The sequence below is a fragment of the Pogona vitticeps genome, chromosome 2 (assembly GCF_051106095.1).
Source record: "Pogona vitticeps strain Pit_001003342236 chromosome 2, PviZW2.1, whole genome shotgun sequence".
NCBI classification, from domain to species: Eukaryota; Metazoa; Chordata; class Lepidosauria; order Squamata; family Agamidae; genus Pogona; species Pogona vitticeps.
In genome coordinates this window covers 2,356,280-2,383,210 of record NC_135784.1, presented here as the reverse complement: position 1 = coordinate 2,383,210, position 26,931 = coordinate 2,356,280, and the positions used below count along the sequence as shown (strand labels likewise).

The 26,931-nt window shown below is 45.5% G+C and overlaps 2 protein-coding genes across 2 annotated transcripts in view; both read left to right on the top strand.

The window, feature by feature from the left end:
* The window catches only part of LOC144587301 (uncharacterized), a 161,007-nt gene extending 153,155 nt beyond the window's left edge, over window positions 1-7,852 (top strand). Inside the window, 1 exon segment of the mRNA XM_078387376.1 lies at window positions 5,293-7,852. Coding sequence (XP_078243502.1) covers window positions 5,293-6,183 — 891 coding nt within the window. The 3' untranslated portion in view covers window positions 6,184-7,852.
* The window catches only part of LOC144587217 (uncharacterized), a 180,537-nt gene that overhangs the window by 104,700 nt on the left and 48,906 nt on the right, over window positions 1-26,931 (top strand). The gene's annotated exons all lie outside the window — the stretch shown is intronic.

The window sequence follows — 26,931 nt, the reverse complement described above, 5'->3', positions numbered from 1 at the left end:
ATCCCTTTCTCTTATTTTTCCTATATTTCTTTGCACTGTCCATTTAAGAAGGCCCTCTTGTCTCTCCTTGCTATTCTTTGGAAGTCTGTGCTCAGTTTTCTGTAACTTTCCCTATCCCCCTTGCATTTTTCCCCTTCTGTTCTCTGCTATTTTAGGCCTTGTTGGACAGCCACTTTGCATTCTTGCATTTCCTTTTCTTTGGTATGATTTTTTTTCAACAACATACAGACCTTTATTGGCTTTAAAAGGAAGATTAAGTAAGGTACAGTAAATTTTAACCCAGAAATAAAACTGTGCAATATAATAAGTCCTGTAAAACCAGATTAAAATGGGGGGGGGGTGTTAATACAAACATGGTCTATGCTTGGGAGATAATCTGAATAGCAGATTGTAGAAAGTAAGCCACATGAGTAGTAACATACTTGTTTTCCCCAGGGACCAAAAATCAAACGTTGGCGCTATTAGAAAGATCTTGAAAGTCATGGAGCAGTGGCTCAAGAAATCTAGCTCGGGAACTGTTATAGAAAGGACAGTCCAAGAGAACATGATGAACTGTTTCAATAGCTCCCAGGCTGCAAGGGCGTCGTCTATGGATGTATGGGGTTCCACGGAATCTTCCAAATAGAATGGCCGAGGGGAGTACATTGAATCTGGCCAGCATAAAAGCTCTTCTTAGGTGAGGATCAGTCAGGTGAGAGAAATAAGAAGCTAGAAGCCAAGAATTCTGGGATAGACCCAGATGACTAGGAGAACAGGTTTTCCGAGCTGCCTTGGTCAGATGTTGCAGTTGGACATCTAGTAGTCTACAATTGATTGAATGGAATATTGCCAAGGCAGAGGACAGATATAAAGCATCCAGGGAAATTCCTAGGGAAATGATTTTCTTCTGGATCACAGTCAACCATTTAGATGCATGATGATCCATCAGCATCGAAAAGGTGAGGGAGTTCTGATCAGAGTTGAATAAAAGGCGAAGCCAGAACTTAAAGGTTGAGAACCAGGCACGGGTTTCTAGCAGTAATGATCCGGTTTCCGTGCATATTGCAGCATAGGGGACACAATTTGGTAGTCCGAGTATTTTCCTCAAGAAAAGGGATTGTAAGCCTTCGGTGGTATGGTCGAAGGCATCGATCCATATAGGGGCACTGTGTAAGAGCTGGGGGCTGGATTTCGCGTTAAAAGCTCTTAGGACCATAGGGACATATCGGTTATCTTTTCAATTAAAAAAAGGGCAATGGCCAAGGCACTAGTTCTTGCCAGTGATATAGCACATTTATGATGGGTTGCCCAGCTACCGTTATATATATAATCCCTAGATATTTCACAGTTTGGACCTGCTCAATGGAGTTTCCCTGTATTGACCATGATAATTGTTTCCAAGATTTAGAGAAAACTAAGATCTTTGTTTTCTCATAGTTCACGGTTAAGTCGTGGCTTGTCATAATAAACGCCTCAGTCCAATTTGTGAGCATGACAGTAGGACTGCGTCATGCGCATATAATTGGAACGTGGCGGTGGGCAAGTTTAGGGGCATGTCCATTGATTGAATGTAGAGCTGGGGCTAAATAGTTTAAAAATATATTCGCGAAGGCTTTCACGGCCGGGATCTAATGGTTGTTGTGGGTTTTTCGGGCTTCTTGGCCATGTTCTGAAAGTGGTTCTTCCTAACATTTCGCCAGTCTCTGTGGCCGGCATCTTCAGAGGACAGCAAACAAGCCCGAAAAACCCACAACAACCAGTTTAAAATAGGTTAAAAAGTGTTGTGGCAAGAATACATCCCTGTTTCACACCCTTCCTAATTGGAATTTCCAGGGTTAAATTCCCCTGAAGATTGTACCTACCTTGGCAGCTGGTGCGTGTGTATAGGTTTTTAATCAAGGAGAGCAGTCTAGGGTCCATGTTCATCTTGGCTAGCTTAACCCAAAGCAACTCTCTCGAGATTGAATCAAATGCTGCCTTGAGATCTAAGAAGGCAAACAAAGAGTTTGTTTCCTGATTTCCCACTGTATTTAGAGGCTAAATGTGTTAATACAACACAGTGGTCGAGGATGGTCTTGCCATGACAAAACCCTATTTGTTCTGGGAAATGAAGGATTGCCTTTTTGTATATAGGAATAACGATGGTGTTGGTCCATGTCTTGGGCATTATTCTGGTGCTATTTATCGTGGTAAACAGGGCAGCTAAAGGAGGAGCCCACCAATCTGGATGGAACTTCAGTAGTTCTGGGGTGACTGCATCCGGGCCAGGGGCCTTTTTGGATTTAAGTTGCAAAGTCGAGGTGATAATGTCCTCAGGAGATACTGGTGGCCACTCAGGGTATTCACCGATATCAGATTCATGGTCAGTGGAGAGAATTGCCCTGTCACTACTAAAAAGGTTTATAAAGTATGAGAACCAGATCTGAGGAGGAATTGTTATTGGTTGATGAGGTATCCCCTGTAGATCCCTGGAGATTAAAGCCCAAAATTTCCCGCTATCGTTGGACCTGGAAGCTTCAATCAAGCGCTCCCATTGGGTCCTGGCGAGCTGGAGCTTCTTAGCCTTGACCATATCTGACAACTGGTGTTTGACGACAAAGTAATCTTTTAATAGGCCGGGCTTATTTTGGCTTCTATAACAATGGAAAATGGAGCGTAGGGTGGACTTCAAGCGAAGATATTCTTTGTTGCCCCAAGGGTTGTTTGGAATTGCTTTTGGGAACCACGGGTGAAGAGGGGTTGAAGGGGGAAATAAGATTAATAACAAGATTATCATAAGAGAGGATGACTTCTTTGGGGTTCAAAGTAAACGTAAGGGTAAAACATAAATTCTCAAGTGCTTGCTCAGTGGTTATTAGTTGGGTTTTCATAGCAAGATTGCGTGACCAGTTTAATCTGGGAATAGACCCAGCAGGCATATGTACTATTTCGCAGGCAGAGTTATCATCGGGGGGTGATGGATTATCAAATATAAAAACCATGGGGAAGTGGTCACTCTCGGAACGATTATCAATATAAAAGTGCTTTAAGTTATATTTAAAGGATGGGGGAATTAAAATGTAATCTAAAACACTGCAGCCTCGGGTTGATGCGAAAGTAATTTCCCCTGGGGAGTCCCCAACAGAGGAGCCATTTAGCACTAGTTTGTTGAATTAGATACAGAACTTAGTAAATTGGATGCCGGCCTGGTTGATCTGAGCATCTTTAGAGATCCTGCCTAAAAAACCAGGGGAGAGGAACATTAGGGTCTAGATTCAAGGCTTCCAAGAGGTCTCAGTTGTCTTTGCCAATTCTAGCATCGAAGTCTCCAAGTAGAATAATGTCTGTCGTGGGGAAGAGATGTTCAAGATGCTCAAGGTATGTAGTCAGACACTCCCAAAGGAGGCATAGCGAGGCTTTGTCAGGAGAAGGGGGAAGGTAAATGTTAATGACAATAAACACAAAACTATGACTAAAACAAAAAGCATGGGCAAGGGGATTACAACTAATAGGGAGAGGCCTGCTTGGAACCGGCCACATGTATTACTTTTGAATCTGGGCAGGGAGTACACTAAAAAGCCCTCTAGGTGGATCAGGGAGTCCGTCCAAGTTTCCTGGAGGAAAATGATTTCAAATTGTTGAAGGCAAGAGCAGAGGTCAAGGTCCTGATTCTTGGCTGCCCAGTCAGCTATATTCCAGGATAACAGTTTCACTGCTAAGGGCTGGGGCTTTGTTGACCGTCAGTTGATTTCAGTCAGCTGATCAAGTGAACTGTTTGGGTCAAAATTGATGCAGCCATTGTTGAGGCTGGAACCACTGGGTACATCAGGGGAAGGGTACGTAGGGTTGACCACTCTGGGCTGCGTAGAGTTGATCATCCCCGAGTCCAATAGGGGGTGGATCTCTGCTTCAACCACCATCGGATGTTCAGGGAGTCCGGCTGGATTTTGAATTGCTATGGGACATATCGTCAAGTCATCTCTGACTCTTTGTAGCACACTAGCAATTTAACCTTTTTGAAAGAAACGCCCCCTTGAGCCATTAAGGAAGTTTTCATCGGCCCCCTCCCCGCGGTAATGATATCTTATTTATTTATTTATTTATTTATTTATTTTTATTTATTTATTTATTTATTTATTTATTTATTTATTTATTTATTTATTTATTTATGACAATTAAATCCAATGACCCCTGAAAACAAAATTCAATTCCAAGAAAATGAAATGCTCCCAAAAAGTAACATTTAATCATTTAGTTACAAGCGAATTTTAAGATGAAAAAAGAAATATAAAAAGGGCATAAAAACAAACCACAAAGCAGGAACTAAAAATTTCAAGACGAAAACTCTGAAACTAAATTAAGATTGGAGGAAAATATATATTCATGCACATTGTAAAAAGGCTGCAGCCATCTTCACAGGTTTGGCTTGCTCCAGCGCCCCCCCTACCACCCCCTTCTGCTCCAGCGCCCCCACACCGCCCCTTTTCATTCTACCGCCCCCCTGAAAAATAAAATCACCCCCGGGGGGCATTATCTTCCACGTTAAGAACCACTGATTTAGAAGATCTAAAGTAGTTTTTGTTGCTGCCTCTTGTACAATGTTACGAGCCTCCAGTCATAGTTCTTCAGGCACTCTGTCCACCAAATCGAGTTCCTTAAATCTGTTTTTGCTTCCACTGTGTATTCATAAGGGATTTGGTTTACATTATACCTGACTAGCCCAGTGGTTTTTCATGTCCATCTTTGAACAAAAGTTTCCTTTAATATCTCCAGTTTTCTTGAACAGATATCTGGTTTATCCCTTTCTCTTATTTTCCTCTATTTCTTTGCACTGTTCATTTAAGAAGGCCCTCTTGTCTCTCCTTGCTATTCTTTAGAAGTCTTCAGCCAGCTCCTTCAATATCCTTAGATGCAGTTCATCTGGCCCTGGGGATTTGAATGCCTCCAAGCAAATAAGGTCTTTTTTTTTTACATTGCACTCCTCTTTGATCTCTTTTGTTCTCTCCATCAGGTGATGAAGAGGACAACGGGAATTCTGTGAGGACAGTCATTCTTTCATTGAAAACAAAACCCAAAGAAATTCTACCCATTTAAAAGGAGGAGGAAGGAAGAAGGGAAGCCAGAAATAAAGAGAAATAAAGAAAACTCCAGCTTCTCTTGATATTAATGTTGATGCACTTCTGATCAAATGAAAAAATCAAGAAGAAGAAAGGACATACGTTCATATAAAAAGGAAACAGCATCACGATGCACAGTGATTGTACATCACGTGAAAAAAACCCGAGAGTCGAGACACAATACAAATGCCAACAGTGTGGAAAGGGTTACAGTCAGAGAAGTAGCCTCTATTCCCATCAAAGAACGCACACAGGGGAAAAACCATTTAAATGCATGGAATGTGGAAAGAGTTTCAGTCAGAGAGGTCACCTGAGTTCCCATCAAAGAACTCACACTGGGGAGAAACCATATGAATGCATGGAATGTGGAAAGAGCTTCAGTCGGAGAGATGAATTGAGTGCCCATCAAAGAACTCACACTGGGGAGAAACCATATAAATGCATGGAATGTGGGAAGAGCTTCACTCGGAGAGATGAATTGAGTTCCCATCAAAGAACTCACACTGGGGAGAAACCATATAAATGCATGGAATGTGGGAAGAGCTTCAGTAAGATAATTAATCTGAGTTCCCATCAAAGAATTCACACTGGGGAAAAACCATATAAATGCATGGAATGTGGGAAGAGCTTCAGTGAGAGAGTTAACCTGAGTTACCATCAAAGAACTCACACTGGGGAGAAACCATATAAATGCATGGAATGTGGAAAGAGCTTCACTGGTAGCACTAAGTTGAGTTTACATGTAAAAATTCACACTGGGGAGAAACCATATAAATGCATGGAATGTCGAAAGAGCTTCAGTCGGAGAGATCACCTGAGTTCCCATCAAAGAATTCACACTGGGGAGAAACCATATAAATGCATGGAGTGTGGAAAGAGCTTCAGTCACAGCAGTCAGATGAATTCACATCTAAGAATTCACACCGGGGAGAAACCATATAAATGCATGGAACGCGGAAAGAGCTTCAGTCAGAACAGTAGCCTCAGTACCCATCAAAGAATTCACACTGGGGAGAAACCATATAAATGCATGGAATGTGGAAAGAGCTTCAGTCGGAGACCTCAGTTGACTTCCCATGAAAGAACTCACACTGGGGAGAAACCATAGGAATTTATGGAATGTAGAAAGAGCTTCAGTCTGAGCAATACACTTGCTATACATCAAAGAAGTCACGTGGAATGGAAAGCATAGATGTGCATGGAATGTGGAAAAGGTCTCAGTGTCAATAGTCTCCTTTGCTCGCATCACAGAGATCCCACTGGAGAAAACCATAGAAATGCATGGAATGTGGGGAGAGTTGTTGACATCGAAAAATTCACAGAAGGAGCAGAACAATCCAGGGAATGTGAAACGCTTCTCCTCAAGTGCTATGGTGTTGAAATGAAACAGATTCACACCCTGGGGAGAAACCATATGAATAATTGGTGTGATGCTCATGTCTCCCTAAGAAGCATAGGGCATTCGGGCAGAGTTCCACAGGCAACAAATCTACTGCTTTCTACTGAGTCAAGTCCTCAAACCTCAGCAGTGCCTTGAACAAGCCTGACCCTTAAAGAACACTTTACTCAATACTTTGCAAGTACTTTAACATGGGCTTTGTGATTCTATAGAACTCATAACAGCTCATTTAAAGAGGACTTCTCTATGGTAGCTAACCAACGAGCTTTTCCACTCTTCTGGATTTAGCCAAACCTTGCTGGTCCCAGACACTAGTCCTCAGTTAGAATTTTTATAATTATTTGTTATTAGGAAAATATAGTCTCATAGAAACAGATTGTTTGCTTAAGCATTAGTGTAAAGACATGTTCATGGAGTTGCATTAGTTAAATAAAGCAACTCCTTCCCATGAAATTAAGAAACACTACCAAGCTCAACTAAGGGGAGTTAACACCACCTCCTTCTTTGTTACCATGCTACGTACTGTACCATTCAATCCATCATGAACTTCTCTTAGGAAAAAAGTGGTGTCTCACATAACCCAGAGTTCATTTTTCTACATTCCTTGGACCTCCTCCTTCATGGCTGTAAACCAATTAACTTAAGAGAGGCCTAGGTACTCCCTCTGCCTCAGCCGCAGGTGTGTTATCTCCGTTCCAATTAGTCGGGAATTTTTTCGGTCTTCTGCCCTGGGGCCTCTTCGACCTTGCCTCTCATCAGGATTCACTCTCTACCAGCCTGGTTGTAAATTAAGGAAATGAGCCACTCCGCCTTTTCCACATTTTCCCTGCCTTCCTTTCACTTTGAGACTTGACTGACTCAATTTTCTCTCATCCTCAGTGACTACAAGTCTCATTCTCCTTCAATATCATCACACTTGGATTGTGAAAGGTGCTGCTCCTGCAGCCGTGGACTTTATAGGGAAGAACACATCCAAGGCCAAAACTACTTCAGTATGTGTAATGTGGAAAGAGCCCACCGTTCCAGTGGCAACCTTATTGAAATGTGAGAGAAGCAACTGTTTAAAGACGTCTGCTAGAAGAACAGCGTTTTGACTTTTTTTTTCAGCAGTACCAAAAGTGTTTATCTCAATTAAATATTTTGTTAGAGAGCTGCCTTTTTCTGGTGAGGATCTTATTGGGAGTGGCATTTGGATTGAAATTTCATTATTCTGACCGAAAGTAATTCTTGAAGAAGTTACGCAATGCAGCCTGTCTTTGTGATAGTATTTGAGCATTTATAAGCTACTTAGAATGCAATCTGTAACCTATCTGTTTGTGGTGGCTTTTTGAATGTTGGGAAATGCTTTTTTAGAAATTAAATAGTGTCCTTTTCTTAACCTTAGGTTGTGAATTTTTCTGTTTTATGCTTCAGACTGGAGGTTGGATGCCTGCCATTTCAATAAAGCCTTCACATCAACATCCTTGTTCACTTTCTGGACAAAGTATGTCGGTTTTGCTATGAACAGTGAAAAGGAGGGACTATTATTTTAATTAGCCATATTAATCAAGAATTGGATTTGTAACAGGCAGAGGGGGCTTCTACTTTATCCTGGAAATGCAACATGTTCTCTTCTGAGTAGAAAGATAAGAAACTATTTCAGCAGTCAGGAAATTAACCACGATCTTGAAAAAAGGGTGTTACCGAGAAATCAACACCAGAGCATAAAATGGACTGCTTAAAATTTGTAGTGACTTAGATTGGAAAGGCCAGTGTTGGAGTCGGTAAAGGGGAAATTATAGGATGGCTGTGATGGAGAAAAGGGGTCACCGTTTGGGGCAGATGGTGATTTTGGCCTGGTTGACCTTGAGGGGAATCTTGGCATTCCACGATCTTTGTCTCCGATAAATAGCCCACATTGCAGAACAGCTCTGAGGCTGACTGGTGGGTCTTGGATTATTTGAGATTAATAGGTTGTGACCTTTGAAGGTCTGGCCACTTCTATAAACAGTGGCAGGTTAGAAATATCAGTCACAATCTGTGCTCAAGTGGATAAGGGATCCCTATCTGGACAGATCTCATTTTGAGAAATCTCCAGAAATCTTTTTCCTTGTGGAGGCTTCTCTAGCCTGGATCCAGAAGATCTCGCTCCCCGTCCAGCACAGGCTGCCACCATCTTCCGTGATCTGCTTTTCCACCGCCGAGAAGGCCTGGTTTCGTGTCTTCTCCCTCCGGGCCTCCCTCGGGGTCAGGCTCCTCAGCCTCACCTCCTGGCTCGCGTGGGTGATCGGGTAGAACTTGGTGGGTGAAGGCGTTCTGCCAAGTATCGAGGTCCCAAACCGTTTAGGGCCTTATAAGTGAGCATTAAAACTTTGAAGTTGATACGGAAACGAATGGGCAGCCAATGCAGTCTAGCCAGGATAGGAGAAATGTGATGGTATTTTCTCCCTCCAGCGAGGAGTCTGGCTGCTGCAATCTGCACCATCTGAAGTTTCCGTATCAACCTCAAAGGCAGCCCCACGTAGAGCGCGTTGCAGTGATCTAATCTTGAGATTACAAGCGCATGCACTAAGGTGGTGAGTGCCCCCGTGTCGAGATAGGGCTGCAGCCGGGCAATCCACCAAAGGTGGAAAAAGGCGGAGCGGACAACCAACGCCACCTGTGTTTTCATGGTGAGCGTCGGGTCCAGATGTATGCCCAAGCTGCGGACCCCACTACCGGAGCCAGGGTCGCTCCCCCAAACGAGAGAGAGCCGAGCAAGCCACCAACCACGGGTGCCCCCACCCTCAGGATTTCCGTCTTGTCTGGGTTCAGCCTCAGGCCATTCGCCTGCATCGATTCCAGTACAGTCCCCAGGCAGCGCTGGAGGGACAGGATGGCATCACCTGCAGTTGGTAAAAAGGAGATCTAGAGCTGGGTGTCATCAGCATACTCGTGACACGACGCTCCACACCCCCTGATGACCCCAGCTAGCGGCCTCATATAGATGTTAAATAGCATTGGGGAGATAATTGACCCCTGTGGAACCCCACAGTTGGAGCTCCACGGGGCCGAGACACTCTCCCCAAGCTGAACTCTCTGGGGGCGGTCCTCCAAGAAGGAATGGAGCCAGGCTAACACCAGGCCACCGATTCCCAGCTCGGAGAGCCTCCCCAGGAGGATACCGTGGTCGACGGTATCAAAGGCTGCCGATATATGGAGGAGGACCAACAGAGACGTTTTGCCCCTGTCAGCCTCCCTCAGCAGGTCATCATACAGGGCAACCACTGCTGTCTCTGTACCGTGACGCAGCCTGAAGCCCAACTGGAACGGATCCAGGGCATCTGTTTCATCCAGGAGTGCCTGAAGCTGGTCTGCCACCACCCTTTCCACCACTTTGCTCATGATAGTAATATTGGCGACGGGCCTATAATTGCCAATTTCGTCCGCCGCCAAACTAGGTTTCTTTCGTATGGGCCTAATGAGTGTCTCCTTGAGGGCAGGCGGCAACCTGCCCTCCAGGAAAGACCCATTTATTATTGCTGTGGCCCATTCAGTTGTTTTCGGCCTGGCTGCTTTGATTAGCCAGGCCAGGCAAGGGTCCAAGGAGGAGGTGGTGGCCCGACGGAGCGCTGGACATCTCAGTTCGATTCACTGCGTTCAAAAAAGGAGAGAGCTCCTGGCGGATGGCCTCCACTTTAGATTTTAAAAATGCTGCAAATTGGTCCAGTGAAAAACTAGGGGGAGGCCCATTTCCCAGACCAACTCCGGATAGGTCACGCACTATGCGGAAAAGCTCCGCCTGCTGGTTGGACGCTTCGCTTATCTGGTTAGTGAAGAATGATCTACATGCAGCCTTCTCCTTGTTCAGGTAAAGGTTAGTTGCGACCTTGACAGCTATCCAGTTGTTATCCGTCGGATACTTCCTCCATCTACGCTCTAGCCTTCTCCTTATTCACTTCATCGCCCGGAGCTCCTGGTTGAACCAGGGCGCCAGATGAGTTCTACGCCGGAGAGGGCATTTGGGCGCAATCGTGTCTACTGCCCTGGTGGCAGTGGTGGACCAGCTGTCCACCAGGACGTCAACAGGAGCGCTAGCCAGGTCAGCCGTAATCCCTCTCATGGCATCCTGGAAACCAATCGGATCCAGTAGTCTTCAAGGGCGGACCATGGAAATAGGCCCCTGCTCCCTGCAGGGGGGAGGACCACAGTGAGGTTACATTTAATCAGGTGGTGATCTGACCATGACAAGGGGACTGACACCAGGTCCATAACCATCAGACTACTCTCGCCTCAATTGGAGGAAAAAACCAGGTCCAGATTGTGACCACGCACGTGGGACATGTTCAAGGAAGCCATGGTTTCCAGGAACTCAAAAGCTGGCCCGGTAACCTCTGCCTCCGCATGTATGTTGAAATCACCCAAGACCAGGAGCCTCGGGGATCCCAACAGTGCTTCAGAGACAAAGTCGGCCAGCTCCGGAAGGGAAGTGGCTGGGCTGCAGGGGGCACGGTAGCCCAGCAAAATCCCAATTCCATCCCTGGCCCCTATCGACACGTGGAGTGCCTCTAGACCCGGCCTTACCACCGAGGAGCGCCTGGTAACCTCCAAGCTAGATTTATAAATGGCTACTCCCCCTGTCCTTCCAGTCTACCCTGGTGCTGGACATCATAACCGGGCGGGCAGATGAGGGCCAGGGGAGGACCACCCTCCCCATTGAGCCACGTCTCGGTTATGCATGCCAGGTCTGCATCCTCCTCCAGGATAAGATCATGAATTAACTGGGGCTTATCGGATACAGACCTGGCATTCAACAGCACCAGGGTTAGAGTGGAAGACTGGTTGAACTGGCTACCTTGATACTGGGGGTTGGTCACAGCCTCAGAACAGTGAACAGCCTTCAGACATCTGTTCAGTGTTCTACTAACACAAGCAGGGACTATGCCCTCGCCATATCACCCTCTACCCATGACCACCGGGATGTTAAAAGGCCCCTCGCTGGACAAGCAGGCCTCCCACTCCATGCCAGACAGAGAAAGAAGGAAGCAAAAACTAAAAAATATAGCAACTTAGCAAATAAAGACAATGCAAAATTATAAACACAATACAAAGTAAATTAATTTAAATTAAAAATATATTAAAAAACATAAAATAGCAGGAGTGTTACCCCTCCCCAATCTAGATCAAGTCCATCCTCTACCACCTCGCAGCCTTGTCCTTTGAGTTTTACTGGTCTTGATGTGCTTAATGATGTTAGTAATTTTTCAAAGGCTGTTTGGAGTGATATTAAGTCCAAGGAAAATGCCGAAGTGGGGGTGTTACGAGTTGAATCAAAATAAAGAGAACAGGCAGTGTTGGGAGCAGCAAAGACCAGGCAAAAGGATGATTAGTCCCTGGTTTCCCATTTACCCTTCCTTGAGAGAGTGGCAGGATGTTTTTCAAATAGTCCAGGGAGGGCAGGGTGAGCAGTCCGAAGCTGGAATAGGAGCTGCCCGCAGGGAACCCAACTTGGCGGCCGTCCAGCAAGTTGGCTCTGTCTTCGGTCGATGAGGATCTTCCTTCCACCACCTCACCACTGATAATCCACCTCTTCGCCACAGCGGCCAGAGATCCACAGATCTCACAAACAGCGCGGTCCCCACCGCTCACCCCAGGAGATCTAACAACCCAGGTTCCAGGCTCCGGGCTCCGACCTCGACCATGCGGTCGGAGCAAAGATTGTCAGGGGAGGGAGGGCGCCCAGCCGCCAAAAGTCGGTCCTTCTCCTCCAGGAAGGGCCCTGTCATAAGCCTGGCCGGCGAGCCTGTTCTCTGGCAGGGCCGCTCCCCAGCGATCTTAAAGTCCAGCTCCCCAACAGCACGAAAGCGCCCGAAATACCACCTCCTGCGGTCAGTGAGGCACCCGAGCGTCCAAGCTCCACTGAAGCCTGGAAGCCCAGATCGGACCTCAGCCCCAGCTCCGCGTCTAAGCTCCGGCTCCAGCCCAGCAGTCCCGCACTCGATCCGGCAGCCAGCAATCGAAGGGTAAGGAGAGGGTCCAGAAAAGAGGGGAGAGGAGAGAGAAAAAGTAAAGAGTAAGGGTAAAAGAAAAGAGTAAGGGTAATAAAAGAGCACAAGAGGTGAGCCGGCGCGGCGGAGGTAAGCACTAGCCGCCCGCTACCGGTGCCATTTCAACTGGAGACCATCTTGGTGTTGGAGATTGCTATTCTGCAGAACTATTGACACCGCATGGTAATGAAGTATCTGAGGATCTGAAAAAACGGACTGTTACTCTCCATAAAAGATGGCGTAGGCTATAAGAAGGTTGCCAAAACCATGAAACTGAGCTGCAGCATGGTGGCCAAGACCATACGGTGGTTTAACAGGACAGCTTCCACTCAGAACAGGGGGAAAAAGGGCAGGTGCCTTCCTTGAATCTGTCAAGCAAGAAGAAATGGGTGTTCCAGGATGTAAAATGGGTATCAATACTTTATTCAAAGATAAGCCCATGGGTATCAATAAAATATTGATAACCATTTTACATCCTGGGACTACTGTGCCATTTCCACTCACAACACGCCTCGCCATGGTCAACCAATGAAGTTGACTGCCCATGTTCAGTGTCCTATCCAGAGGTTGGTTTTGGGAAACCAACATAAGAGTGCTGCCAGCATTTCTGCAGAGGATAAAGGGCTGGTGGGGGTCAGCCTGTCAGTGCTCAGACCATACGCTACATACTGCATCCAATTGGTCCCCAGTGCCCCTCTTTCCATTCTGGAAAACAGGAAAAAAACGAGCGCTCTCAAAGGGGGAAAAGAAGAGGAGCCGCTCCCAGGGGTGGGTAGAGGTGGAACCGGAGCTGGGAAGGTGGGAGTCCGGCCTCCTCCTGCCCCCCACCTCTAGGATCCCCCCCGCAAAGGTCACTTTGCAGGGGACGGGAGAGGCTTCCTCGTGAGTTTCCCGCCAAAGGACCAGCAAGAAGTTGAGCAATTGGGGTGGGGTGGCCTTTGACTGTGTGGACCACAGCAAACTATGGCAAGTTCTTAAAGAAATGGCAGTGCCTGACCACCTTATCTATCTCCTGAGAAACCTATATGTGGGACAGGAAGCAACAGTTAGAACTGACTATGGAACAACTGATTGGTTCAAAATTGGGAAAGGAGTACGACAAGGCTGTATATTGTCCCCCAGCTTATTTAACCTATATGCAGAATACATCATGCAGAATGCAGGACTGGAGGAATCCCAAGCCGGAATTAAGATTGCCGGAAGAAATGTCAACAACCTCCGATATGCAGATGATACCACTCTGATGGCAGAAAGTGAGGAGGAATTAAAGAACCTTGTAATGAGAGTGAAAGAGGACACTGCAAAAAACGGTCTGAAACTCAACATCAAAAAAACTAAGATCATGGCCACTGGTCCCATCACCTCCTGGGGAATAGAAGGGGAAGACATGGAGGCAGTGACAGATTTTATTTTCCTGGGCTCCATGATCACTGCAGATGGAGACAGCAGCTACGAAATTAAAAGGCGCCTGCTTCTGGGAGGAAAGCAATGAAAAATCTTGACAGCATCTTAAAAAGCAGAGACATCATCTTGCCAACAAAAGTCCTAATGGTCAAAACTATGGTTTTTCCTGTCGTGCTGTATGGAAGTGAGAGCTGGACCATAAAGAAAGCAGACCGCCGAAGAATTGATGCCTTTGAATTGTGGTGCTGGAGGAGGCTCTTGAGAATCCCCTGGACTGCAAGGAGAACAAACCTATCAGTTCTAAAGGAAATCAACCCTGAATGCTCACTTGAAGGACAGATCCTGAAGCTGAGGCTCCAGTACTTTGGCCATCTCATGAGAAGAAAAGAGTCCTTGGAAAAAAACTTGATGTTAGGAAGGTGTGATGGCAAGAGGAGAAGGGGACGACCGAGGATGAGATGGCTGGACAGTGTCTGCGAAGCAACCAACATGAACCTGACACAACTCCGGGAGGCAGTAGAAGACAGGAGGGCCTGGCGTGCTCTGGTCCATGGGGTCACGAAGAGTCGGACACGACTAAACGACTAAACACAATAGATTTGTCATAAGCCACAGTGATAAGTAGACATTGGCATGTTAGATATTGAAAATGATTGAACAGATTGATCTAAATCTTAAAAGTTGCTCAGAGGTCCTATTGGACATGAGTGAAACTGAATTAGAAGTGAAAGATGCCAGAAGTGACCATTTATTTGGAATACAATAAATATTACAGAGTGATGTTCCACCATTTCCTAACACACACTCTTCCTAACCCCAGACTTTTCCCATGATTTCAGTGTCTTGCTCTCAGCAGTCTCTAGAATCTTGATCTCCTAGCCCTGACGTCCATTTGCACTCATGGTGCTGTTTATTGGGGCGTCTTAGAACCTCAAGTCCGAGGCTTGGGGACTCACAAAAAAGGAGTGGACATCCAAATCGCGAGGGTGAACCTTTTTATAGAGAAGTAACTGGAGCAGTTACTGGAGGTTGTGGTGCTGGAGGAGACTCTTGAGAGTCCCCTGAACTGCAAAAAGAACAAACCTATCCATTTTGAAGGAAATCAACCCTGAGTGCTCACTGGAAGGACAGATCCTGAAGCTGAGGCTCCGAAATTTTGGCCATCTCATGAGAAGAGAAGACTTTCTGGAGAGGAGTCTTTAAAGAAATGGGAGTGTCTGACCACCTTATCCTGATAAATCTTTATGTGAGACAGGAAGCAACAGTTAGAACTGGATATGGAACAACTGATTGGTTCAATATTGGAAAAGGAGTATGACAAGGCTGTATATTGTCCACCTGCTTATTTAACTTATATGCAGAATACATCATTCAAAAGGCAGGACTGGTAGAATCCCAAGCTGGAATTAAGATTTCTGGAAGTAATATCGACAACCTCAGATATGGAGATGATACCACTCTGATGGCAGAAAGTGAGGAGGAATTAAAGAACCTCTTAATGAGGGTTGAAGAGGAGAGCACAAAAACGGTCTGAAGCTCAACATAAAAAAAGCAACAGCCAAGATGATGGCCACTGGTCCCATCACCTCCTGGCAAATGGAAGGGGAAGATATGGAGGTAATGACAATTTTTTCTTTCTTGGTCTCCATGATCACTGCAGATGGTAACAGCAGCCATGACATTAAAAGACGCCTTCTTCTTGGGAGGTAAGCGATGACAAACCATGACAGTGTGATGAAGTGTATTTTTCTAATTTGAGATGGGTTATGTAGTCATGTCTTAACCATAGAGGAATCCATTTTGAGTCTGACACAGGCTAAGTTCTGGAAAATTACTAGTAGTTATTCTCAGCTTTTCTTATCGCGCAGCTGGAGAGGAAAACACGGCAGAGTCAAAATATCTCTAACCTGAATGATAAACAATTCTTTGGTGTTGGTGGGAAAGTAGGGCGGACCCTATGCTAATTCTTGCCTTCGTGATTGGTTGAATATGTCAGTAGGGGGCAGGTTGGAGAAATTTACAAGAGGTTGGAAAAAGTAACTTGGAGGGAGAGAAGAGAGTTTTGGGTTTCTGAAAACATGGTGTCGCATTTCTTTGATCCAAGCGAAGGAACCTAATTCAACAATATGGACTGCGTAAGAATATCGTTTGCTTACCTTAGTTTAGAATTTAGTTTTTGTTTTGTTTACTAGTTAACTTTTATAGAAGGTGCTGAACCATTATGCTGTTGCTTAGAAATGAAACTGTAGAGAAATGTTTTCTTTGTTCACTTAAATAAACTTATGTTGTTTAATAATTGGCCTTTCTAGTCCTTTGAACAGAACAGTTTCCCTATAGATAATTAATTTGGCTTACGTTACCAAAATTGAGTCATTAAACGGTAAAGATACGGTATTAAGTGGTTTCTTTTTAATAAAATCGAAACAGACTTTAAATGCAGGCTGCCAAGAGTTCATGTCCCAGGAACTGTGTTGACTCAAGCAGTTTAATTTTGAATGGGAGTGAATGGGGCCTGGATTTTCCTGTTTCGTGGTTTTTGATCTCATTTATGGGACCAATAACTCACATGGTGGCAGCGGTGGGACGATCCACGGGCCTGAGTTGCAACCTGATTTCAGTAGTGTTACACCCGGGCTTTCTCTTTACACACAGTTTGCTTTGGATTTATCCAGATGCTGTGGTAAATTGAAGCTGAGGGTCAGGCACGGACTGCTTTCAGTTTGAAACAAAGCAGCAACACAGCGTGGGTTGTCCTGCTAACTGGTTAAATATTTTTTTTTCCTCTGCTCTATTTCTTTTCAACTGAAGCCCTGGCTGAAAAGGGTCAGTTGTGGGGGCGGATTCTGTTAAAGGACTAGGTGTAAATTTCTAAAGTAAGCTTTTTCGTTGCTAGGCACAGCTAAGGCACGGCACCTTATCAGGGCTGTCAGGGCAGTTTTATGGCTGGCGGTAATTGATTGCCGAAACAGTGGGAAGTTTACAGCTTAGCGGCTGCAAGCAGTCAGCATGGCTCAGCATGTTACTGAGAGGAGAACTGGCCGGAGGAAAACATCCAGCGAATTGAGGTTGTTGATGGAGGAATCGGAGGGGGAACAATCAATTGTGGAAGATTCGGTTGAAGAAGACCAATTGGATTTACAAATGGCTGGGTACCCCCAGGAGTTTGACCCATTGCCTATTCCAAGCTGGAGAAATTCCAGAGGGCGAGCGGAGGAGCAACATCCCCGACCTACAGAGGAAGCTGTTGGTGAGAATCCGTCTGGTGCGGGGGGGCGAAATCCACCCACACCGATGCCAGCGTCTGAGGAATTGACCCAGCTGGTTGCAGATCTAGTGAGATCCCAAAAGGAGTTTGTTAACACTTTGAATCAGGCTGAGAAAGTGAAGAATAAGTGCAGAGAGCAAAAAATGCAAGAGCTGCAGGAAAAGAGAAAGGCTAAACAGGCAATTAAAGACTCTATAGCCAGTGTGGATAGGGGAAGTCTACCTAGATACCAGGAGGGCGATTGTGTGTTGAGCTTCCTTAAGAATTTCGAGCAATCTTGCCAAGATTTGGAGATACCTAGAGATTGGTTTCCCAAACTCCTTCGTCCCCAAATTTGCGGTCAACTAGCCACAATAGTAGCCAAAGTGGCTGAGGAAGATTATGATTGGTCTGAATTAGTTTGGGTTATTAAACAGCGATATGGTTATACAAAAGAGCTATTGAGGCAGAATTTTAGGAAAATCAAAAAACTGCCTAATGAGAGTTATGCAGCTTTAGCTGACAGGCTGGAATTTTTAGGAGACCAATGGCTGGACTCTTTGAAAATCAGATCTGTAGCAGATATGAGAAAGGCATTATTCATGGAGCAATTTATGAACTTGGTCCCTTTAGAGTTGAGGAGTTCTTTACTAGAGAGAGAATTTAAAGACCTCCAATCCCTTGCGCTGAGGACTGACGAATTGTTATCGTTTAGAAAACCTGAACCAGCGCCTAGAGCCAGAGCAGAGGCGCCTAGAGCAGAGGCACCTAAAAGACAAAGCCAGCCTGACTTTAAAAAGCCTTACCATCAAGAGTATAGGCAGACTTCAACTGATCAGCGCAGGAGTTTAGCTCCAAATCAAAGCAGACCCACTTTTGCTTGTTTTAAATGCGGTGGCCCTCATCTACAAAAGGACTGTGGACTATCTCAAGGACCCCCTAGTCAAGCTAGGAAGTCAGATGTTAGGACACCGGTACCAGCGCCACGCAAAACCAAGGGAGGCACACCCAAAGTATCTCTGGTAAGCCCTAACACCCCAGAGAGTCAACAAGTACCAACTCAAGGCCAGACTGTCATGGGCACAGTGCCTAGACAGAATCAACCCAGTGGGAGTACTACCGCTTCACTAGCCAGTGATAGACAGGCAGCGGTAAATTACTATGTGCCTCAAATATTAGATGTTCGTGGAGGAGAACAAGCAGGAGCTATAAGACAGTCTCCACAGGGGAAAAAGTATACCCTAATGGACCCGGATTGCGTAATCCCTGAGTCTCAGAAAGAATGGTCTATGAGGACTTATTCTGAGGAGGTGATTTTGTATACTGATAGAGAACAGGTGGTTCTAAATGCTTACAGTGATTCTGGTGCTGAACTTTCTTCCATATCCCGAAAATTTTTGCACCCAGAGCTGATTTTGGACAATTTAAGGTTACCCATTAGGACCTATGGTTCAGGAGAGGCGGGAGAACAACATATTCCTCTCGCGTTTGTGGAATTATCGTTCAAAAATTGGCGTGGTACTAAACTTTGCCTCACTCATGAGGGGAAACCTGACTTCTTGCTGGGAAATGACCTCACCTATTTGAATTTTAAGCAGAGTCAGGAAGGTCCTGCTGTTAAAGTGGTTACCCGTTCCCAAATCCAAAAAGCAGAGACTGGGAGTGTTTCTGATGAAGCTGTCCCTACTACAAACTTAGACCAGCAGCAACATCTAGTGGCAGAACAAGATAATGCAGCTAATACAGAAGTGGAAATAGAGGAATCAGTGCCTATGGGGTCAGCTGAGTTTAAAGTGAAGCAAATGACTGATCCCTCACTAGCTTCCTTGAGAGCACAAGCAGATGACTATGCTCAAAACCCAATAACACAGCAAGTTAACTTTGTGTGGGGCCAGAATGGACTTTTGTATAGAGAATATCATCCCAAATCACACTTGAACATGCAACCCACACAACAGCTGGTAGTACCACAGGAATACAGACTGAGGATTCTTGAATTAGCTCATGACAATCCATCTAGTGGTCACCAAGGTGTGCAAAAAACTTTAAAAAGAATTTCTCAGCATTTTTATTGGCCTGGTATTAACAAAAATGCGAAGGACTATGTCAGTTCATGTGACTATTGCCAAAAAACAGGTTATCAGACCGATAAAACGAAGTCTGAAATGCTCTTAATGGAAATACCTGATCAAGTTTTCCAATGTTTGCAAATGGATGTCATGGGACCTTTTGTTCCAACTAAGTCTAAGAAGAAATACATCATCTCTTTCATCTGCCAAGCTAGTCGTTGGATCGAAGCCTATGCGTTGAGTAATCTAAGAGCTTCCACCATCGCACGCATCATCATAGACTTGTGCTCACGTATTGGAGTACCATCTCAGATAATTTGTGATCAGGCGGGGGCGTTTCGTAGCTCCTTAATGGACAAAATTTGTGAACTTAGTGGAATAGAAATAAAATTTAGCTCCGCCTATCATCCTGAAAGTCATGGGTTAATTGAGAGAGGTCAACAAACCTTACTGAGGATGATCAAGACCATGGTACAGGTGTATGGTAACATTTGGGACGATCTGTTACCATTTGCTTTATTTGCTTATCGAAGTTCTGCTCACACTTCTCTTGGTGGTTTCTCTCCAAGTGAAGTGGTATTTGGGAGGAATCTACAAGGACCTTTGGATTTCCTGAAATCTGATTGGGAAGGTGTGGTGAAAAGCAGCACAGTTCCAGTTGCTGATTTTGTCAGAAATCTGCAAGAAAAACTGTTAGCTGTGCAAGAATTGGCTAAAGACAATTTGCTAAATGCTCAATCAACCCAGAAACTTTACCATGACAGACATTCCAGACACAGGGAATTTGATGTGGGAGATTTGGTTCTTGTTTTAAACCCCCTCAGACCTTCTAAATTAGAAGTTGGCTGGGAAGGTCCAGGGGAAGTGGTACAGAAACTAGGGAATAACAATTATTTAGTAAAAATGTTGAATTCTGATAAAAAGCCTGTAAGTTACCATGTCAATAGGTTGAAATTGTATAAAGACAGAACTGCAATGGTTTTGCAATATAAGGTTGCTTGTTATCAGTCTGAATATGAGCCTGTAGATATGCTAGCTGAATTAGAAGATGCTGGTGATTGGTCTGACAACCTTGTTTTGACAGGTACCTCACTCCAGAAGGGAAAGCTGTACCAAATCCTAGAAAAATATCAAGATGTTTTTTCAGATAAGCCAGGTTATACAAATTTGGTCAGTCATGAAATTATCACTACCGATAGTCAGCCAATTCGATCTAGTCCATACAGAGCAGTTGGTGATCATGCTGTACGGATTGAACAAGAGATACAAAAGATGTTATCTCTGGATGTAATTGAGGAGTCATCATCCCCATACTCATCTCCAGTGGTTCTGGTTTCGAAAAAAGATTCTACTGGCAAGATTCTTGATGAGATAAGGTTCTGTGTGGATTACAGGAAGTTAAACAGTGTTACTGTCTCAGATCCTTATCCATTGCCTAGAATGGATCATTTAATTGAAAAATTGGCCAAGGCAAATTTTATCAGCATAATTGACTTAAAGAATGCTTACTGGCAGCTGGATTTAGCCGAAAATTCACGAGATAAGACCGCTTTTATCACTCATGTAGGCACTTTTAGATTCAAAAGGCTACCATTTGGATTGAAAAACGCAGGAGCATCATTTCAGAGAATGATAGATAAAGTTTTAAAAGGTCTACCTTTTGCTAGTGCTTATCTTGATGATGTTGCTATTTTCAGTTCTGATTTTGACTCTCATATGTCTCATGTTGAAACTGTGTTGTCTAGAATTCATCAAGCTGGCCTTACTGTCAAAGCTAGTAAATGTCAATGGATGAAAGGGAAGGTCACATATTTGGGTCATTTGGTTGGTCAAGGTGAAATTCATACTCTGCAAGCCAAAGTTCAAGCTATCAATGATTGGCCTATTCCAAAAACCAAGAAACAAGTGCGTTCATTTTTAGGTGTAGTTGGCTATTACAGGAAATTCATCCCTGATTTCAGTGAATTGGCTACTCCTCTGACAGAGCTAACTAAGAAGAGACAGCCTGTCAAAGTTAATTGGACCCCCGAGTGCCAAGGGGCTTTTGAGGCCTTAAAAGCAAAGATTATTCATGCCCCTATACTGAAATCACCTGATTTTGATAAGCCTTTCATTTTGCAAACCGATGCTTCAGAATTTGGATTAGGAGCTATTTTGTTACAGCAAGGGGAGGATGGGAATCTATATCCTATCTCATACTTCTCTAGAAAGCTCTTGGAAAGAGAGAGACATTATGCAATCCTTGAAAAAGAGGCTCTTTCTATATATTGGTCTCTTAATCTTTTAAGACCTTATCTATGGGGGCGTAAATTTACACTCCAAACTGATCATAGAGCCTTAGTTTGGTTACAAAAGATGAAGTCTCAGAACCAAAAATTGTTAAGATGGAGTTTAGCATTACAGGATTTTGATTTTGAAGTTCAACATATACCTGGAAAGCTAAATGTGGTAGCAGATGGACTTTCCAGGATGTACTGTGAAGATCCAGATGTTCCTGACCGCTAAAGAAGATGGAAGACGGTTGGAGTAGTTACTGTGGCTAAGGAGCTAACATGCTTGTTTCCTTTTTGTATATCTGAATGGTGTGCCAAAAGATTGTATTGCTGTTATTGTTTGTTATAATCCATATATAATCATTTACTTCTAGTTGTTTTATCAATTTACTTCAAATTAGCTCAGAATAACTGTTCTGAATTTAGAAGAAATTTAGCGGGGGTGTGTGATGAAGTGTATTTTTCTAATTTGAGATGGGTTATGTAGTCATGTCTTAACCATAGAGGAATCCATTTTGAGTCTGACACAGGCTAAGTTCTGGAAAATTACTAGTAGTTATTCTCAGCTTTTCTTATCGCGCAGCTGGAGAGGAAAACACGGCAGAGTCAAAATATCTCTAACCTGAATGATAAACAATTCTTTGGTGTTGGTGGGAAAGTAGGGCGGACCCTATGCTAATTCTTGCCTTCGTGATTGGTTGAATATGTCAGGAGGGGGCAGGTTGGAGAAATTTACAAGAGGTTGGAAAAAGTAACTGGGAGAGAGAGAAGAGAGTTTTGGGATTCTGAAAACATGGCGTCACATTTCTTTGATCCAAGCGAAGGAACCTAATTCAACAATATGGACTGCGTAAGAATATCGTTTGCTTACCTTAGTTTAGAGTTTAGTTTTTGTTTTGTTCACTAGTTAACTTTTATAGAAGGTGCTGAACCATTATGCTGTTGCTTAGAAATGTAACTGTAGAGAAATGTTTTCTTTGTTCACTTAAATAAACTTATGTTGTTTAATAATTGGCCTTTCTAGTCCTTTGAACAGAACAGTTTCCCTATAGATAATTAATTTGGCTTACGTTACCAAAATTGAGTCATTAAACGGTAAAGATACGGTATTAAGTGGTTTCTTTTTAATAAAATCGAAACAGACTTTAAATGCAGGCTGCCAAGAGTTCATGTCCCAGGAACTGTGTTGACTCAAGCAGTTTAATTTTGAATGGGAGTGAATGGGGCCTGGATTTTCCTGTTTCGTGGTTTTTGATCTCATTTATGGGACCAATAACTCAGCAGAGATATCACCTTGCTGACAAAGGTCCGCATAGTCAAAGCTACGGTTTTTCCAGTAGCGATGTATGGAAGTGAGAGCTAGACCATAAAGAAAGCTGACCGCCAAAGAATTGATGCTTTTCAATTGTGGTGCTGGAGGAGGCTCTTGAGAGTCCCCTGGACTGCAAGGAGAACAAACCTATCCATTTTGAAGGAAATCAACCTTGAGTGCTCACTGGAAGGACAGATCCTGAAGCTGAGGCTCCAGTACTTTGGCCATCTCATGAGAAGAGAAGACTCCTTGGAAAAGACCCTGATGTTGGGAAAGTGTGAAGGCAGGAGGAGAAGTGATGACAGAGAAAACAAGATGGTTGGACAGCTACCAACATGACTTGGACCCAACTCCGCGAGGCAGTGGAAGACAGGAGGGCCTGGCATGCTCACGAAGAATCTGATGAGACTTAATGATGAAACAATAGCTGGAACAGCAGCATGTCTGCTCATTAGTGAACTTAGACAGCTCCCTGAAGATCTAACAACAGTTGCAGGAGGAAGTGGCGGTCAAAAAATCAGGAGGACAGGCAAGCCTTTCTGGCTCCTCTCCCCCCATATTTGTTGCTGGCTGATTCAGCTGAACTGGTCCTAAGAGGATAGACTTAGATGTTGCCACACCAACACAACATTGGGGTCTCAATTTCCATTTCATTCCATTGACATTCTCAGGGGTCCATCCTTGGAGGCATATAAGTGAATCCTAGCTTTCTTTGGTTCACATACTGTATGAAATGCTGCCATGGGTGCAAAACAAGAGATGGGGATTCAAGATTAAATACTGGTAAGCAATACAATTAGAGAGGGGAAAAAAGCAGTTGGGAAAAATTAGCACAGAATCTATTGTCTGAGAACATAATTCATAACTCCAGTTGAGACCTTGAATTGGGCCATCTCTACTATCCTAAAGACAACAAACTGAGACTAACTTTGGCAAACTGTATCTCCCTTTTCCTCCCATTCTTTCCCTGTACTTTGCTATTGCCTCCCCTTGATCCCAAAACTCCACTCTGCAATGGAAAGTGGAAAGCTGTAGGAGAAGAGGATTGAACACGAGAGTGGTTGACTCAAAAAAGAGATCAACTGCCTTGCTTTTCCAGGATCTGAGCAGGAATATTATTAATAGAGAAGAAGGAGGCCAAGAGCTGTGATATCCAAGGGTTGGACCTGCCTTGGCCAGCAGAAGCCAGACTTTGAGTAAAATTGTTGAGTCTACTAGAGCACTGGTTCTTAACCTTGGGTTACTCAGGAGTTTTCGACTGCAACTCCCAGAACCCTTCACCACCAACTGTGCTGGCTGGGGTTTCTGGGACTTGCAGTTCAAAAACATCCGAGTAACAAAGGTTAAGAATCAAGGAACTAGAGTATAAACAGGGACAGATTACATGCTGATATTGAATGGAGAAACATCCAATGTGAGCGGAGAAAGGACACATGCTTTATTTTAATGGAGTGTGACAGAGGATGACACTCATGCCTGGCAGGCAGTCTGAGAGTGGCAAAGAGATAACGCTGCACCAGACAATGGGCATCACATAGCCATAGATTCCATCTAGATCAAGGGTGTCAAAAGCAAGGCCCGCGGGCCAAATCCGGCCCCCCAGAACTCGTCTGATGGCCCGCGGAGCCATCCGTTTGCACACCATCCCCAACCCCGTAAAACGTGAGGTCCACCCAGAGCTTGGCGGGCGGAGGGCGTGGTGAACTGCGGTTCTTCAGCGCTCCCAGTCGCAGCGGAATTATTTATTTATTTATTTATTTATTTATTTATTTATTTGATTTATATCCCGCTCATCTGGTAAATCTATACCACTCTGAGCGGCTAACAAGAACATAGATATAATTATAATAAAATAAATTAAAAATCAATTAACAGAAAATAACAAAAATCATAAATAATCGCAAATAATAAATAGATAAAGAAGAGAAAAATAAATTAAGTTAGATTAGATGCTGGCAGGAGGGAAGGCCTTGACATAGAGCCATGTTTTTAGTTGAGTTTTGAATGTACCCAGCGTAGGGGCCGCACGAATCTCAGGAGGGAGATTGTTCCAAAGGCGAGGAGCCACCGCCGAGAAGGCCCGGTTTCGTGTCTTCTCCCTCCGGGCCTCCCTCGGCGTCAGGCTCCTCAGCCTCACCTCCTGGGTCGCGCGGGTGGTCTGGGTAGAACTTGGTGGGTGAAGGCGTTCCGCCAAGTATCGAGGTCCCAAACCGTTTAGGGCCTTATAAGTGAGCATTAAAACTTTGAAGTCAATACGGAAACGAATGGGCAGCCAATGCAGTCTAGCCAGGATAGGAGAAATGTGGTGGAATTTTCTCCCTCCGGTAAGGAGTCTGGCTGCTGCATTCTGCACCATCTGGAGTTTCCGTATCAGCCTCAAAGGTAGCCCCACGTAGAGCGCGTTGCAGTGATCTAATCTTGAGATTACGAGCGCGTGTACTAAGGTGGTGAGCGCCCCCGTGTCGAGATAGGGCCGCAGCCGGGCAATCCGCCAAAGGTGGAAAAAGGCGGAGCGGACAACCGACGCCACCTGTGTTTCCATGGTGATCGTCGGGTCCAAATGTATGCCCAAGCTGCGGACCCCACTCACCGGAGCCAGGGTGGCCCCCCCCAACGAGAGAGAGCCAACCAAGCCATCAACCACGGGGGGGGCCACCCTCAGTACTTCCGTCTTGTCCGGGTTCAGCCGCAGGCCATTTTCCTGCATCCATTCCAGTACAGTCCCCAGGCAGCGCTGAAGGGACAGGATGGCATCACCTGCAGTTGGTAAAAAGGAGATGTAGAGCTGGGTGTCATCAGCATACTGATGACACAGCGCTCCACACCCCCTGATGACCCCCGCTAGCGGCCTCATATAGATGTTAAATAGCATTGGGGAGATAATCGACCCCTGTGGAACCCCACAGTTGGAGTTCCACGGGGCCGAGACACTCTCCCCAAGCTGAACTCTCTGGGGGCGGTCCTCCAAGAAGGAACGGAGCCAGGCTAACACCAGGCCACCGATTCCCAACTCGGAGAGCCTCCCCAGGAGGATACCGTGGTCGACGGTATCAAAGGCCGCCGAAATATCGAGGAGGACCAGCAGAGACGTTTTGCCCCTGTCGGCCTCCCTCGGCATGCCTCGGACTCCAACTTCCCCCCGCCCCGTGGTCCTGCTGTGTCGCGATTGGCCGAAAGGAGAAGGTGCGCGCGGGACGGAGGGAAAAAGAAGAGGCCCATATCTGGCGAGCACGCCCCCCCTCCTCGAGCTGCTCGAGCTGCTGCGCGAGGAGGAGTTCACGCTGCGCCCCGGTTGCATTGCACGGGTAAGGGAGCCCGCCTGCTTGCCTCCCCTTCACTGGTGGGGAGCAAGGGGCCCAGGAAGGAGGGGGGGAATGGGGCGGTGGCGGCGAGAGGGGCGGGCAGGTAGGTAAGGAGGCGGCTTGGCCCGGGCGGGAGCGATGGCGGGCGGGAAGAGAGAAAGCCGGACTCTGCTGAGGTGGGGGGAGAGGCCTTCGGCGATCGGGGTGCGTGGAGGGGTGTGTGTGTGTGTGTGTGTGTGGACTGGAAAGGAAGGCTTGCAAGGCTCGGGCCGGGCGAGCCACCCACCCTCCCCCTCTGTCCATCCATCCCACCCTCCTCAAGGAAAGGGTGTGGGGCCCTCGCGGTGGGATCCAGCAGAAGGGATCATCAGGCTGCCTCCCCAACACCAGATCCCGTTCCCCTAACGGGCGGGGGCGAGGGTGGGCGGGAAGAGAGAAAGCCAGACTCTGCTGAGGAGGGAAGAAAGCAAAGGGCCTGGAGGGGGAAGGGAGGGAGGGGAACGGAAATAAGGGGCGCTGGAGTGGGGAGGAGGAAGAAGGTTGAAGGTTTGGGGGGGTCCCCTCAGGGAGGTGTTGAGCCTGATGGGGTTGCAGTGCAAGCAGGCGGGTGACGTGGGGCCGGGTTGGAAGAGGGGTGGACATGGTCAATTATGACTGGGCACTATAAAAGGGGGCAGATTGCTGGGCACATATAAGGCAGGTGGAGCGGTAAACTTTGGATATACTTACCACTTCCATGTCACTTTACAGTGGTATAAGGACCATAAACTACAATCAAATACCCCTGAAATGTCCAAGAAAAGAAAAGTTGATGCAGAGGGAAGGCAATTTCAGGAGAGATGGGAAAG